This window comes from Toxorhynchites rutilus, chromosome 3 (genome assembly GCF_029784135.1).
Source record: "Toxorhynchites rutilus septentrionalis strain SRP chromosome 3, ASM2978413v1, whole genome shotgun sequence".
NCBI lineage: Eukaryota > Metazoa > Arthropoda > Insecta > Diptera > Culicidae > Toxorhynchites > Toxorhynchites rutilus.
Window position 1 is genome coordinate 193767541 of NC_073746.1, and position 15847 is coordinate 193783387.

Genomic DNA, 15847 nt, shown 5'->3' on the forward strand with positions numbered 1-15847 from the left:
TTTATAAACAATTGAATAAAATTATTGCCGCCAGGGTGGAAAATATAAAAAATAGAGATATTGGAAAAAAAATAGAGATATTGGAAAGCTACCAAATTATTCCAGGCCCTTCTGGCGACTATCAAAAGTGCTCAAAAATAAACCTAAGCCCATCCCTCCTCTTCGGGTAATGAACGAGATTCATATCACACCTGTTGAGAAGGCGAATTGCATATCACACCATTTTATGGCTTCGCACAATTTGGGTGGGGATATTGTCAGTCCGTTGGAGGACGAAGTTTTTGAGAGCATCATTCAGCTTGCTGCAGAACCTATCGAGTTACAAAATAGCTGCAAAATAACAGTGGATGAGCTGGTAAACGCCATCAAATCAACTAGCAACATGAAGGCACCAGGCTTCGACGGTCTATTCAACATCGTCCTTAAAAACTTGGGGCCGAAATCGTACACCTTCTTGGCGAGCACCTTCAACCGTTGCCTAGAGCTCGGTTACTTCCCCACCGCTTGGAAACGATCCAAGGTAGTACCGATACTGAAGCCGGGTAAGGATCCCACCATCCCGTCAAGCTATCGTCCGATTAGCTTGCTCTCGTCGCTCAGCAAGCTCTTTGAGAAACTGATATACACTAGACTCCTAGAACACACCGTATCGAACAACATCATCCTTGAGGTACAATTTGGCTTCCGCCGAGGTCACTCCACGGTGGATCAGCTCAAACGGATCACGAACTTAATTAAACGGGCCAAATCAACCTCGAAGACAACGGCTATGGTATTTTTAGACATAGAGAAGGCGTTCGATAACGTTTGGCATGACGGGTTGGTGCACAAACTTCGCAGATTCCACTTTCCTACCTACCTGGTGAAAATAATCTCGGATTATCTGGACGTGAGGTCGTCCCAAGTGTGTATAGGCAGTGCACTCTCCGAGTCGTATGCAGTTCCTGCTGGAGTTCCCCAAGGTAGCATCCTGGGCCCGTTACTCTATAATTTATACACATCAGACATCCCGCCTCTGCCGCACGGTGGAACACTCTCGCTGTTTGCTGATGACTCAGTAATCAGTTATCAAGGACGAGTCATGCGGCCGCTTGTGTCAAAACTTCAGATCGGTCTGGACGCCTACATCGATTATCTCACCGATTGGAAAATTTGCGTGAACGCGGGCAAAACCCAAACTATCATATTCCCTCACCGCAACACATTCCGGCTCAGACCCACATCAAACATCACGGTTTCGAATACACAAATCGAGTGGTCGAGCGAAGTTCGCTATCTGGGTCTGGTCCTAGACATTAAACTCCTTTTTCGTTCTCATATAGAAGACCGCATAAATAAAGGCATCGTAATGCTGAAGCGTCTATACCCGATTATTAATCGCAGATCGAAAGCGTCCACTGTCAACAAACTGGCTGTTTACAGACAGGTTGTTGCGCCTATGCTGTAGTATGGGTCCCCGGTATGGCACGAATGCGCTCGAACACATCGTAGGAAGCTACAAGTTCTACAGAATAAATACTTAAAGATGATTTTCAACCTACCAACACGCACCTCGACAGCTCAAGTTCATCGGCTGGCAAATATTGACCTGATCGATACCAGACTGCTTTCGCTCGCTAATCGGCATGAAACTAGGGCTCAAATTTCAGAGCACGAACATATTAGAAACCTTTACCCATAATTTTTGTATTTAGTAGGTTTAGATAGTTTGTAGGTAGTTAGGTAGTTAACGAATTTTTAATTGAAAAAAAAACAGTGCAAAATGCTCAGAATGTATATATGGAAAAGCAAACAAAAAAGAAAAGAAAAAATCAGTTCTTGATTCTGTTAAATGGTAAAATGAAGACTGAAAAACAATATGTTGATCACTTATTTTGTAAAAAAAAAAAAAAAAAAAAATATATTTTATAACAAATAAGTGGCAAACGCAAAACAAATAATAGAAATAAAAAAAAAAAAAAATATCAACTGTCTCCGCTGTCCGGTCTGCTGAACAATGGAAGAACAGATAGAATACCCTTACGACTATATGGCTACTACAGTGTAATTTGCCTTAATGTAATGGAACAGAAAACATAACTCCTAAATGGCTACTACTTCTACTGTGTAATTTACAATTTATAGAAACATAAACATATGTACATGTACACGATAAAAACCCGGCTCTGTTACAGATAAAATGCTAATGAGCCTGATAAATAAATAAATGGGATAAAAAAAATAAAAAAAAATAGATGTTTTCTGTATTCTTCTAACACCGCCGCATTTAGGGTTTTCAACATGCAATTGATCATCGAAAGAGGTCTGGTACCTTCTACTGTCTCTGGAATTTTACCCGGTTTCGGAATGGCGATGATTTTGATAGCTTTCATGTCAATTGAGAATCGACCGGTCTTCCAGACTACGTTCAGTTCTTTGATCATCATGTTTTGTACTTCTTTAGGCAGTGACTTCATCATCTCGTAGCTGATCCCATCGGGCCCGGGTGCCTACGAGCGTTTTTTTCGTAGTAAGAAGTTGTCCCATTTTTCCCTGGAGATGATATCCATGTCGTTTTGGTATTGAGCTATTTCTATGCCAGATACTTCCTCACAGGGGAAGTGTTTGTCCAAAAATTGTAGAGCTAATCGTTTATCTTCATGGATCAGCACGTTATCTTGCTTCTTCATTTTTCGTCCAGTGAGTCTTCTTATGTCATTCCAGATGACTCTTGAAGACGTGCTTGGGTCTAGTGATTTGACGAATTCTCGAAAGTTTTCTTCCGAGTTTTTCTTTTTTATTCTGTTGAAGTTGCATTCTGCTTTTTTGAATTCAATCAACTCTGTTATACCGCTACTCCTGTTGAACGCCGCTCTAGCTTCCTTTTTCTGGATCCATGCCTGCTCTACCTCGTCATTCAACCAGTACAGTGGTCGTCCGCTAACTGGGCTGAAGCCGCCTCCCAGTTAGCGAATTCCGCTCGTTAACTGGGCTGACTTTTCAAACGCCAAAAAACACTGAGGGGAACGTCAATGGATACACTCAGAAAAGATATATATTGAAAAATATGGAAGCGCAAAATTAAAACTACACTAAGAGAAATAATTTGTAAATATAACGATTTTTTTGGTAAATGCAACCAATCTTGTCATTTTCTACCGTACTAGTAATTGGATTAGCCTACGAGCATCTCCTTTTTTTCACCGAGTGTCTCCTTTTTCACCGCTTGTTTACATCGACGAATATATTTATTTCCACTATGTTTCGTAGGAGAGTGTATGCATACTGACAGATTTCTACTACGAGGTGTTTAATGAAAGTGGAAAGGTGGGAATGTTTATGTTTATATATAATTATCGTACGATTTAATTTAATGCATAAAAGTTGTCATCAAAACCGGAGTTGAGCACATCTCTAAATTTTAACAAATATTGTTAAGAGATTTTCAGCAGTTCTTGATGTTTAGTGTAGTGATTTTATTTTGAGGTTTATATTCACAAACATACAAGTATGACTAATAGAAATTGCATGTATATAGTGTGCCTAGCCAGCCCATACATGCAAACGTGGAGGCGATATACATACATCCCAGGAAACAATAAATCGTATAATTATCGTTTATATAACATCATATACCCTATATACATGTATATGGCCTCCAATTTCGTATGCATATGCCAGTTATACACATCCATAATTAACGTCGCCTGGGTGGTGCGGCCCACCCCCGGGTGCAAGGTTTTAGGGGTGCAGAATGAACCGAATTTATATGAAGAAATTGGATAGATATGATTTTTGATGGGGAGTGGGGATGCAAATCAATTCTCCCGCCCCGGGGGCAAAAGCTTCACTTGACGTCACTGCACATCATACAAGTAATGTGTCTTGGATGTATGTATATCATCTCCAATAAACATGTAGTACTGAACTTTATTTAACCATTTCTATATGAAATTTTGCGATATTTCCACTAAAACACTTTTCACTTTTCTTGAAACCGGAAATATTCGGACTTAAAAATAATTTTTATCGTAATATTCCAAACATACATGTATTTAATAGTTATTATAATGATCACGGCAATATGTGGAAAGATATTTAATCCATTGCGTTTTGAGGTGACATTATCCTAGACCAGCTGGCGGGCGCCTAGAAATACCTACGCGGGCGACCAGTAGACCGCGGACTACCGTTTGGCCCTCCCTGGTCTATACTGATATTTGGTATATTTGCGACTGAACGAAGTAGAGATGGACAAATCGTTCAAAAGAACTAGTTCACCAAAAAGAGTGAACGAACTGTCGTTCTTTTTTGCTGGGCAACAGTTCATATGAACTGTCGCCCCAGTTCACAGTTCCCATACCCAGTTCAGAACGAACTGTGTTCGGTGAACGATGAACTGATAATACAACTTAGAACGAACTGACCGCTGACTGAACTGTGTATACAGTTCAGAACGAACTGTGTGAGAAGACCGCCGAATGAACTGTGCATGCAGTTCAGAACGGACTGTGTATGGTGACTGGTGTATAAGAGGAAAGAAAACGAACGAGTGATAGATGAATCAAATCAAATCAAAATGAAAAATCAAATATGAATCAAGGTAAATAGTCCTCAAATTAACGAATAGAAACAAACGATAGCCCCATGAAACAACAAAAATAATATGTCGGTATTGTCGCTTTCATAAAAAAGCGCATCATTTTCAGGATTTAAATTGGATTGTAAAATTATTTATCAAATAAAAATTTAATTTCGTATTTTGGAGCTCAGGGTAAATATTTCAGTAAGTTGGTATGCGAATCTACCTAACTTGGAAAATAAGTTGAAAGCGGAAAGATTTAAACAGTTAAACATTAAAATTCGCGTCGCTAATATGAAATATGTTTTATATTATATCATATTGTGCTCGATAATTTTGAGATGGACGTTCGCGGTTTGGGTACAGTTTTGCCTATAGCATTTATTGCAATACATCGTAAGCAAAACATTACAATGTTAAATAACGACTCAAACAAAATCGAGATTTCAAAATCAAAGTTTGATTTTCTATTGTGCTAAGTTATTTCTAACAAATATCGGACGAATAATGATTAATACGGCATTTAATGAACGAACAATCCTACATAACATCCCACACTTTTTATACTTGCTTTGACATATCCCTCCACTGTACAAAAGAGTGAGTGAACTGCTCAAAAGAACTAGTTCACTTGAGTGAACGGTTGGTCACTGAACGGTTCATTAAAGTGAACTGTTTTGCCCACCTCTAGAACGAAGTACTGAACATTTCGTGCCCTATACGGCTATTTTATACGGTGAATTCTATTGTTGCATTCTTGCTCGGGTATTCTGGGATATTTGCTATAAACAATAGAGCTTTGTTTTATAGCAATACGAATTTTTTGACAATGTCCAATATCTTTCTCGAAACGTCTTGTCAGTTCTACTGGTATTGTTTTGATTCTTTTGTTGAGGTAAGTTATTTGTTTTTTCAATAAAACTTTTGATTTTTATTCGTTCTTTTTCAGTTAAGATAGCAACTAAATACGAGTTTGAGAGGAGATTGAACACAGATTATTAAATATTAATCATGAAAATTAAGGCAGGAAGGTAAAAGATATAAGCAAATTCATTATTGAAACTGCTAACTGACAGTTTTTATAGGTAGAAAAGCCATAGAAGCCTAGCCCGCATAAATTGGGAAATTTTATCAAGAAACTAAACGTGAGTAGTTCATTATTTTCCATAGCAAAGACCTGAAAACAAAAGAATTGTTAATATAAATGCCATATACGAAGTTCATTCCAACTCGACTGGACTTTGGCAGCAACATCTTAGACTGCAGTGAAACCTTGGGTATAGACATTGGTCATTCAAGCAACATTGCATACTTGAAATCATTAAAAAATTATACTACTTTATGGAAAGGGTCAAAAAAAATTTCTTAATTTTTGACGTAGGACTACGTCTAACCGGAAGATATAGGGGGTGAAATGGAAATCTAGGCACTGAACAAGTAGGAAAAAATGCAAGATTTGGAACGCTTATAACTCGAGCATTTCTCAATAGATCGCAAAGGTTTTTGCATCAATTGATAGGAAATATATCTACGCATCTATCATAACGAATAACATTTCATTTTTCTTGAGATAAATAATTGAATAATTGTGAAATATCAAGCATTGTCAAAATGCACTATGTGCCCATTTTTGATTGGTCCATTTTGTGCTCCTCAAATCGTACCGACCAAAACGGGCAACCAGAGCAGCAGCGAAATAGAATGAAGCGTGCTTCATTCGGAAGGAAAAAGAAAAAAATGAACGAAACATTGGTCGCAGTCTCACACATGCGTAATTCTCGAGCCAGCCAGTCAGCTTAAAAATCCCCGCTCCGCTGCCGTAACGATCATTCTTTGTGTGGACACCGACTGGACAACATAGTTGCTGGACGAGCTGGACGGCGAGGGATCGAGTGCCTTTCTCAAGGCAAGAGAGCGGAGTTGGTAGTGCTGAAGTAGAGTAGAGTAGAGTTTTCAAAGGGCCTTTCTCAAGGCTAGAGACGAATGAACTGCAAAAGTTTAAAGTCTCTATAATACAATACCTTCCTTCCTTCCGTAACGATCATTCTCATTCAAACCGTACACCACATCGGTTCGCCTAGCAGGCGACATATAGTTTCGGCCGCCGATGTTATCGAGTTAGCTGGCAAAGCTGCTCGCGACGATAATAAAACCCACATTCGGAACAGAACACATTCGGTTCGGTGGACATCAAGACAACAGGCAGTTGCAGCGAGTGGCGAGTGGCAAACGCAATCGCAAAACGGCAGCAGGTAGCAGAAGAAAAAAGTTTGTTCTTTACACAATCTGCGTTGATGGCAAATCCAGAACAAGGCGGCATCGAGGGCGTTCGAAATGGTTTTTTTCAAAACCACGAGTACTAAGTTTTCTAAATTGGAACCATTCCATTCCGCTTTTCAGGGCCATTAAACCTTCCAAAAAAGAGTTTAGAAAATACAGTTAAATGCTTTCTAAAACATTATCCAAAATAATAATAAAACACAAATTGATTTTTTCATAATTTGTTTGCCAGGATCTGATGAGTATGTGAATTTGGCAGTTGTTCTGAGCTTATTGGTAGTTGGGGACTTTCCTGATTATTCAATTTTCACCAATTCTTAAATTGTTTCCAGATTGAAAGTACAGTAATTTACAATTAGATCGACATTTAGCTAATTGGACGGACATGTAATGCGACTTATTTAGTTGGACATTTTTCCAACTGTGAAAGCTGTGGCGAGTGGCAACAAATCGCTAAACAGGAAGGTTTAGCCGAACAAGATGGGAATATCGAGTGATAACAAAACAATAAACTCTTTAGATTGAAGATAATTTTGTGATCCTGAAAAGGACCCTTTTTAGCCTTCATGTAAATCCAACGAGCGAACAAATCGTAATGAATGTATTTTTTTGCCATCGCTCCCTTTTAACGCTCATTCGTTCGTCTCGTTGGACTCGCCCCTCTGGCTGAGTCTGCCGATTTGTCTCTATCCTGTGAGTGTGTACCGCTAGAGTATAAAACACGCGGACCCCAAAAAAATATCTTATTTTCTTTCAAACCGTGTGGTTGTACGGCATCGGCATCGTGGACGTAACAAAGGAGGACAAGTTAAGGGAAAGGCAAAGTCTCACTCGAACCGTGCAGGTCTCCAGTTCCCTGTTGGTCGCATTCACTGATTGCTCCGCAAGGGTAACTAGGCCGAACGGATTGGTGCCGGAGCACCAGTATACCTAACAGCGATTATAGAGTTTCGGCCGTCGGAGTGCTCGAGTTGGCTTGCAAAGCTGCTCACGACAATCAGAAAACCCGCATCAAGAACAGAGCAGCTTCGGTTCGGCGCTCATCAAGGTAACAATTAGTTTCAGTGAGTGGCAAAGTGTTTCTCCGGCACGTCGCATTAAATGTAATTTACTGAACAACATGTCACAAGCTGGATGGGAAGAAATTTTCCAACTGTGAAAGCTGTGGCGAGTGGCAAACGCAATAGCTAAACAGGAAGGTTTAACCGAACAAGATGGGAATATCGAGTGATAACAAAAACACAACACCAAAGGTTCTTTTCAGAACCATCAACATATTCATAAAGAGTAAACAGTAAACTAATCCATTTTTCAGGTAGATAGGTAGGTATTCACGTAGAAGAAGAAAATAAAACAATATATTTAAAATATATATTTAACAAAAGCTGTACCGTTTGTATAGTCCTACGTCACTCCGATTATGTCCCCGACATTACCCACCCGTCTTTTTTGCATAAATTTATAACTTAAAAACTATAATACCTTCAAAATTCTGATCGAAGGATGGAATGAAGGAAATTGTTTAAATTTTCATAGAGAAATACCAATTTTTTTATTTTTTTCAAAAAAAGTACGCTAAAGAATATTTTTTCAATTGAATTTTTTTTCCAAAAACATATATTTTTCAACAAGTCACTCATGCATCGTTAGATGGGCACTTTTTCTAACAACACCTTTTTCATGTTTTTTGAAAAAAAACATAATTAAAAAAAATCCCAATTTTCTATAAAATTAAGATAGCCATATAGTGGATTCGACAATGTTTTAAATCTTATTAACTTTTGTCTTATTTGAACTTTTGTTGAACATGTGAACTTTCTATCTTTTATAGTTTCTGAAATATATGGCATGTTTGTATGGAGAATCCAAAAAAAAATTATGTTTCACTCTTAACATTTTTGTGTAAATAGAAAATCAATAGAAAAATGTTTGCAGAACATGTACATCGCTATAATCTATACATAAAAAATTTACGAGTTCAATATTAATAGTAATTCAAAAAATCACGAAAAAGTTGTTCCAAAAATTCTTTTTCCGCAAGAGCGCCCATCTTCCGATGTATGCTGAGATTTGTCGAATAAAAAATTGAAAAAACTATAAATTTCCAAAAAAAATTATCCATACACTATGAGACCTACAAAATGTTGGTTAAAGAATGAATTGTAGATAATTATTTGAGTTTTCATTAAATAATATCAAACAAATTTAAAAAAATAAATAATTGAAATAAATAAATAAAATAATAAAAATAAATGAATATTAATTTTTCCTCTTTCCTTTTTTTTAGCTCTTTTATAGTCAGCTTTTCGCTTTTTCATGTTTTTTTTATTGAAAAATTACTATTAATTTCCAACTCGTAACAATTATATGTATAAACTATCGCGATGTACATGTTCAGGATTTTTTTTCCTATTTAGAAACATGTCAAGAACATGTCAAACGCAAAAATTTACACAAAAAGAGTAGAATATTATTTTTTGGGAGTTGGAGACTCCTGAAATATATATCAGAAACTATAAAAGATAGTAAGTTGTGGTCTTCGACAAAAAATCATATTTGAATAAGATCATCGTCGCGTCAAATGTCGAACGAATAATTTATTCAATGTTATTCATAGTGTTGCCACCTACAACAGTTTTAAATTACAATGCCCTCTTCCGAATCAGCATGATTAAAATCAGTTCTAAATTTTTGATAATTCAATGACAATCATTTTTCACGATTTTTTAATGACTTCAAGAAAACTTGTTACACTTTTACATACAATATTCATTTGATACGGAAAATTTGATTTTCAATCATTATTCCGTTCCTGAAGATGTGTTTATTTTTCCCGTCGCAGAGAAAACGTAATTTTATACACCGAAGAAGTGTGTTTCTAACGTTGCTAATTTGTTCTGCAGTTCTGCAGCATCTTATACTTTTGTTTTATACTTACCATTATAAAAATTAAATTCATTACTCGTGTAAAATTACATGTACTTTTTACTTTCCGTTTTATTTATTTTATTTCATGTGAAATTCAAAACTGTCAAATTCAGCTTCGATGTCCCGAATTGTATGGGATAATAATTGACGTAACGTGATGTGACTTGACGTAAACGTGACGTGGATATTGTATGTGAATCGCACTTATATCGTTATTTTGACTTTAAATAAAATTAGGATTAGTTCTATTTTTTTTCAAAGAAAACATGAAAAAACTGTTGATAGAAAAAAAACCTTTTACCTCTAAAAGTGCCCATCTTCTGATGCATGGGTGACTTATTAGAAATTGTAATGACTATTCACATAATTTTCTTGAGAATTTAAAAAAAATTGTTTTTCACAAAAACTCCTGGGACGAGTTGGCATGAAATTCGTCAATAGCAATAAAATCCGACAACGGACCTGATCACGAACGTCACTTCACTGTGAAAAAGCAAAGTATGTAGAATAGAAGGTATCTGCTTTGTTCAAGTAGTGGTAGGCAAAAAAAAGCAAAAATATTAATAAACCATCGATCGAATTCATGTTAATTCGAAAATTTTTTTTTAAATTGTCACACAAGAACTGTCTCAAAATTTGTTTCGAAATAATGAGATAGCAGTTTACTTAATTATTTTGAAAATTAAAAACAGTGAAGTAAAAAACATAAAAACAGTAAATAAACAGTATTATGAACATAATGCAAAAACCGGTGAACAAATGTGTGGAGAGTGTGCAGTGTCGTTCCCGGTAATTGGTAATATGATGAAAGATTAAGTCCCACACTGCTGATTTTTTGTCTTTCATTATAGCATCCATCAAGAGTCAACACGACGCTTTCATTGGTTTCGGTTCGGAGTGTTCAGCCGTAGTGAGCCCACTTGAAGGGACCAAAATGGCGTTTTTGGAAACGAGAAAAACTTTTCCTCCATCCCGGGTCATATTCCGAAGTGATTGCAAATTAATATTTTGCACTTTTACAAAAAGAAGTGGAGTAAAGTGAAAGTATAAAATTGGAATTGCGTGTGAAACTATTTGAATTATGTGCCAAATGTTATGCTACTATTCAAAATTATTCTGCTCCGGCATCGCGGGACATTTTGCTGAAGTAAAAAAACTGTTCAGTATGAAATCGAAAAAACATCACATAAAACCTTAAATAAATGCGGTAAACTATCGTGTTTATCGTCGGCTCGACTTGCGATTTTGTCACTTTTTATGGTTTTTAGAACTTTTAAAATCAAGAAATATTGTAAAAAGCTTCAGATATTCGAATAAATTGAGGAGTTCTTATTACTAACTACTTTGTGTGTGTAACACATGCTCTCTCCGTGTGTATACAAAGGAAATTTCCCTTACCTTCTATTCTACGTACTTTGGTGAAAACGAAGTAAAGTGTACATAACCTTGTATACAAATCATTTCGTTTTCATCGTGAAGTGACGTTCGTGATCAGGCCCAATGTTATACCTACCTGAGATATAGTGATCCTGAAAATTTTCATACTTACCTGAGTCGTAGTTGACCTGAAAAATTGAAACTTACCTAATATAGCTTTCATTGTAATGACGACAATGAATCTAACGACAATGATCTACGTATTCTAGGGATATTTTTAACCTAGAATTGTAATAAAGTCATGAAATCGGAAACGGCGAAAAATTTCTCACAATGATCATATTAAGTTAGATTTACAGTGTACTATTACCACAATTACCAATCAGGTTTGAATCAAAAGCGTAAGCAAAAAACGCGTACTTTGGTGGAGAAAGTTAAAATCATCAAGGAGTTTGAGAAAGGGGGATGTACTCACGAATCGCTTGCTCAAAAATATGGCGTAGGATCATCATCCGTGTCGAGATTCATTCAACAAAAAGATGACCTACGAGCAAAGATGGAACAGTATAGAGAACACGGAGTTAACAGCAGGAAGACGATGAAAACGCAAAACTTCCCATTGATGGAAGAATCCGTATATGTGTGGATTTTGCAACAGCGAGAGGCCAACATAATCGTCACTTCCGAGGTTCTGCGGGTCAAAGCGGAGTTACTTTTCCGAGAAATCCAGAAACGTGGACATTATGTGAACCAAAAATTTTCATTCTCGGATGACTGGATGCGTAGATTCAAAGAACGATTCGGTCTGCATGTCAAGCGGGTTGCGGGAGAAAAAGCTTCTGCTGACGTGGATGCTTACATAAAATTTAAGGAAATATTAGCATCAAAAATAACAGAAACAGGACTTCAAAAGTCGCAAGTGTACAATGCAGACGAATCGGCAATTTTCGTAAAGCTGCTTGCGTCACGAAGTCTGGCACTTTCCAGCGAGAAAAATGTTTACGGTCGGAAACTAAATAAAATGCGATACACATTTATGCCATGTAGCAACATCGACGGTTCAAACAAATTAAAACTAATGTTTATCGGAACCGCTGCAAAGCCACGATCATTTCCGACCAAAGAACTGCTTCCGGTGTCATATTACAATTCAAAAAAAGCATGGATGACGCGAGAGCTTTTCTGGGAGTGGTTCTTTAACGAATTTGTACCTGCAGTAAGAAAGTTTTCCGGCGAAAAGAGCTTAGAACCGAAGGCTCTCCTGGTACTGGACAACTGCACGGCCCACTATACAGGAGGAGACAATTTAATTTCTGATGATGAGTTGATCAAGGTGAAAACCTAATTAATCAAAGTGAGAAACTTTACATTACCTCTTTTTCCATACAGCTGATTTATCTACCGCCGAATGTCACATCACAGTGTCAGCCAATGGACCAATCCGTTATCAATGCAATAAAAACCCGGTACAAGCGGAAACTCATGCTGAAACTGGTTCTTGAAAACGAAGAACTCAAGTTTGAGAACCGTCTCAAGAAGATATCTCTGATGCAAAGCATTGATTGGCTGTCTGCTGCTTGGGATGAAATTTCACCAAGCACAATCGAAAATTCCTGGAAAAAGCTCTTGGATCAGTTTCCAGGATATGCGTGGAGTTCTGATACACCAGATGAGTTTCAAGATGATACGAGAGCGCTTGTTGTTGCCATAGATACTCTAACTAACACAACTACAACCGACGAAGATATTAATTTATGGCTAAAAGATCAGGTTTACGATGGTGACAACAACCCAACTTGGCTCACCAGTGCGGTCTTTACGGATACGGAGATCATTGATTCCATTTTGCAAGAAAGCGTGGCTCAAGAAAATGACTCTTTCACCGAAGATTCAACAGACAATATTTCCCTCGAGATGTCATCCGGAACTGTGAGTGACATTGCAGAAGAACCAACATTTTCTGATGCCATGAAGTCTATAGATTGCCTACTGAAATTTGTGAAGAACGATGCAGCAGACGTTAGCCGACTTAAAGTGTTGCGCACAAAACTTATTGACATGGAATGGCATAAAAAAAGCATGTGAGCAAGCTATTGTTGTGTTTTGTTATTTTTTATTCGATTTTTGAAATATATTGCTTTAAAATTCTTATTTAATGTAATAATGGTTATTTCTTCCTTTGAAGACGAGTCTGAATCGGTTAAAAATAAATTGCTTCGCTGGGTAACCAGGTAACCAGTAAGCACTAAAAAAGTGTCTCAAATCAGCACTGTATCCACATATTGAATACTGAATAAATGCTTATTACACTCTATAAACCAATATAGGGTGGATATAATGCTGGAAAGGCGAGATATAGGGCTCTTTAAATGCTTCAGTTACAGCCTTAAATAAGCATTACTAAAGCTTACTTACGGCTAACTGAGAACGTCACTTGTGATGGCAGCCTTCACTAAGCAGTTGTATTTGATTCGTTTTTTTCTAGGAAAAAGTCATCAAATCTATCGGGACTCGACAGAAAATTAAAATAAATAATCATGTATTTAATGGGCCCACACAGATTTTATGGATGATATTGATATATCATTTATTTAGATTTACGGCGCACTGTTTGGAATGAGAAATAATTGTTATATGAAAATTACCCTACGAGGTTCGAACCGAGGTACTTCTGCAACATGTCTGTTTTTCTGTAATGTCTTTGCTATCTGGACCACTGTTGATACATATAAATGAATGGAAAATAGTCCTATTTCAATAACCGCGCCCAGATACCTGCTCAAAAAGATCATGTATGTGTGGGTCTGGAAAAAATGATAGCATTAAATGCGCTTATAGGGCTTCCATTAATGCCTATTTTCATATGTTTTATCCTAATGTTTGTTAGCATTATATGGTAGCACTAACTGCGCATATCTTATTCTTCTTTAATGGCGTTAACGTTCCCTGTGGAACTTTTGCCGTCTCAACGTGTTCATTAACTAGCGTCATTCATTAATACTTGGTTGAGATTTCGATGCCGAATAACACGCCTTAAATGTACTCTGTAGTGGCAAGCTCTAGAATACGCGTGACCACAGTGCAAGCCGGAAGAATTTTCTTTGACGAAAAATCCCCCGGCCAGAACGGGAATCGAACCCGAACACCCGGCATGATAGTGTGGGACGCTAACCACTCGGCCACGGGTGCACATGCGCATATAGGGCTTTCATTAATGTTTATTTTCATTAATCTTTATATGCATTAATCTTTATATGCATTAATTATGTTGATATAAGGCCTATAAGCATCAAAAAAAGCAGATATACTGCCATTTGGTATTAGAGATGCTGAATTAGTGCTATAATAGAGCTATACGTTAATGCTTATGGTTACTTGGGTAATTTCAATTAAGTTTCCATTAGCGATACGGTTGTTTATGTTAACGTTTTATGTGGTTTTTCAACATCGGATTAAAATATTCTCCCCGATAATTTGGTAAACTAGAACGAATCAAGGCGTCCCTGAAACATCATTAGATCATTTTCTTTGGGTGACACAATTCATCCAAATCACAATTAACATCAAACACATATTAAAACGACCGCTACTAAATATATCACTGAGCAGCAGCGGTGGTTCAAAACGGAGCAGATGTGTTCCACTGTTCGTATTGGTGTTTATTCGATTGACTCTTCAATCCCAACGAAAGTGCATTCCTATGCCTATCGATCGTAAAACCATTGGTATGTGCACATATACTATGCACATTCCGGACCTACTTATGATTCCCTCGAACTAAACGGGATCAAATCTGTCCTTTCGTTTTCCTTCTAGGTTAACTTGAAGAGTTTCTGGGAGCCGTTTATGCCAACTTTTGACGTAGGACTACGTCTTTCATTTCTATACCGGGGTGTAAAATCAAAGTTTCGAAAACGAAAGCGTTACGCCGGAGACCGAGATTTTGAGCGTTAATAGCTCCTAAACAACTGAACGAAATGGTATGATGAACACTTCATTCGAAAGATAAAATGTCTACGCGTTATATACTTGTTACTTTTTGATCCAAAAACTTGTTTCAATAGTCTTAAAATTGCTTTCAAAACAGGTTATTGAAATCACCAATCGGTATATAAGCGAGCGGCGCTCGGAAATCCACTCAGTTCTAATTGAACAGCGATTGGAGCATGTTGTCGCTGTTGCGGTGAAGCTCTTTATTTATCATGAAAGCGCGGATGAAGGGTTTCACCAAGAGCCTGTTTGTGCACCCTGGGCCAGAAGGGAATCTATCAGGAGGAGAGTGATGCCACAAACGGTTCCCTGGGAAGACATCGCTACACACACATACACGCGCGGCTATTAACAGGTGGTTATCGAGTTGGCATTAACCACTGGTGGGCTTCCAGTATCGAGGAAAATGTGGAAATATCTAATCGTTACTGAAAATAATCTGCCAGTTCCTCTGGGAATTTTCAAAATATATTCATGTGAAAGAGTTTAATTGAATGTTTTCAATCCATGTAACACTGTGACCAAATACATTTGGTTTTGAGGTTTTTCAATCAATCGCAATTAACAGGATAGCTTCAGAAGATTATTCTTCCCCATCAGTAGGATATTTCCGTATCCAATATTGTATGCGCCCGCAATCGATTATTGCTCAGTCGCCGAAAGTTCCGAGCTCAGAGAGTTAATTCCCCTCTAGTTTGCCTTCCAAATTGC

The 15847-nt window shown here is 37.4% G+C and overlaps 1 protein-coding gene across 1 annotated transcript; it reads left to right on the forward strand.

Moving 5' to 3' along the window:
* The first annotated feature begins 11702 nt into the window (after window positions 1-11702).
* LOC129773781 (jerky protein homolog-like) lies at window positions 11703-13231 on the forward strand. The gene is made up of 2 exons (XM_055777427.1): window positions 11703-12479; window positions 12536-13231. The coding sequence occupies exons 1-2, from the start codon at window positions 11703-11705 to the stop codon at window positions 13229-13231; spliced, it is 1473 nt and encodes a 490-aa protein (XP_055633402.1).
* The last annotated feature ends 2616 nt before the right edge of the window (window positions 13232-15847 follow it).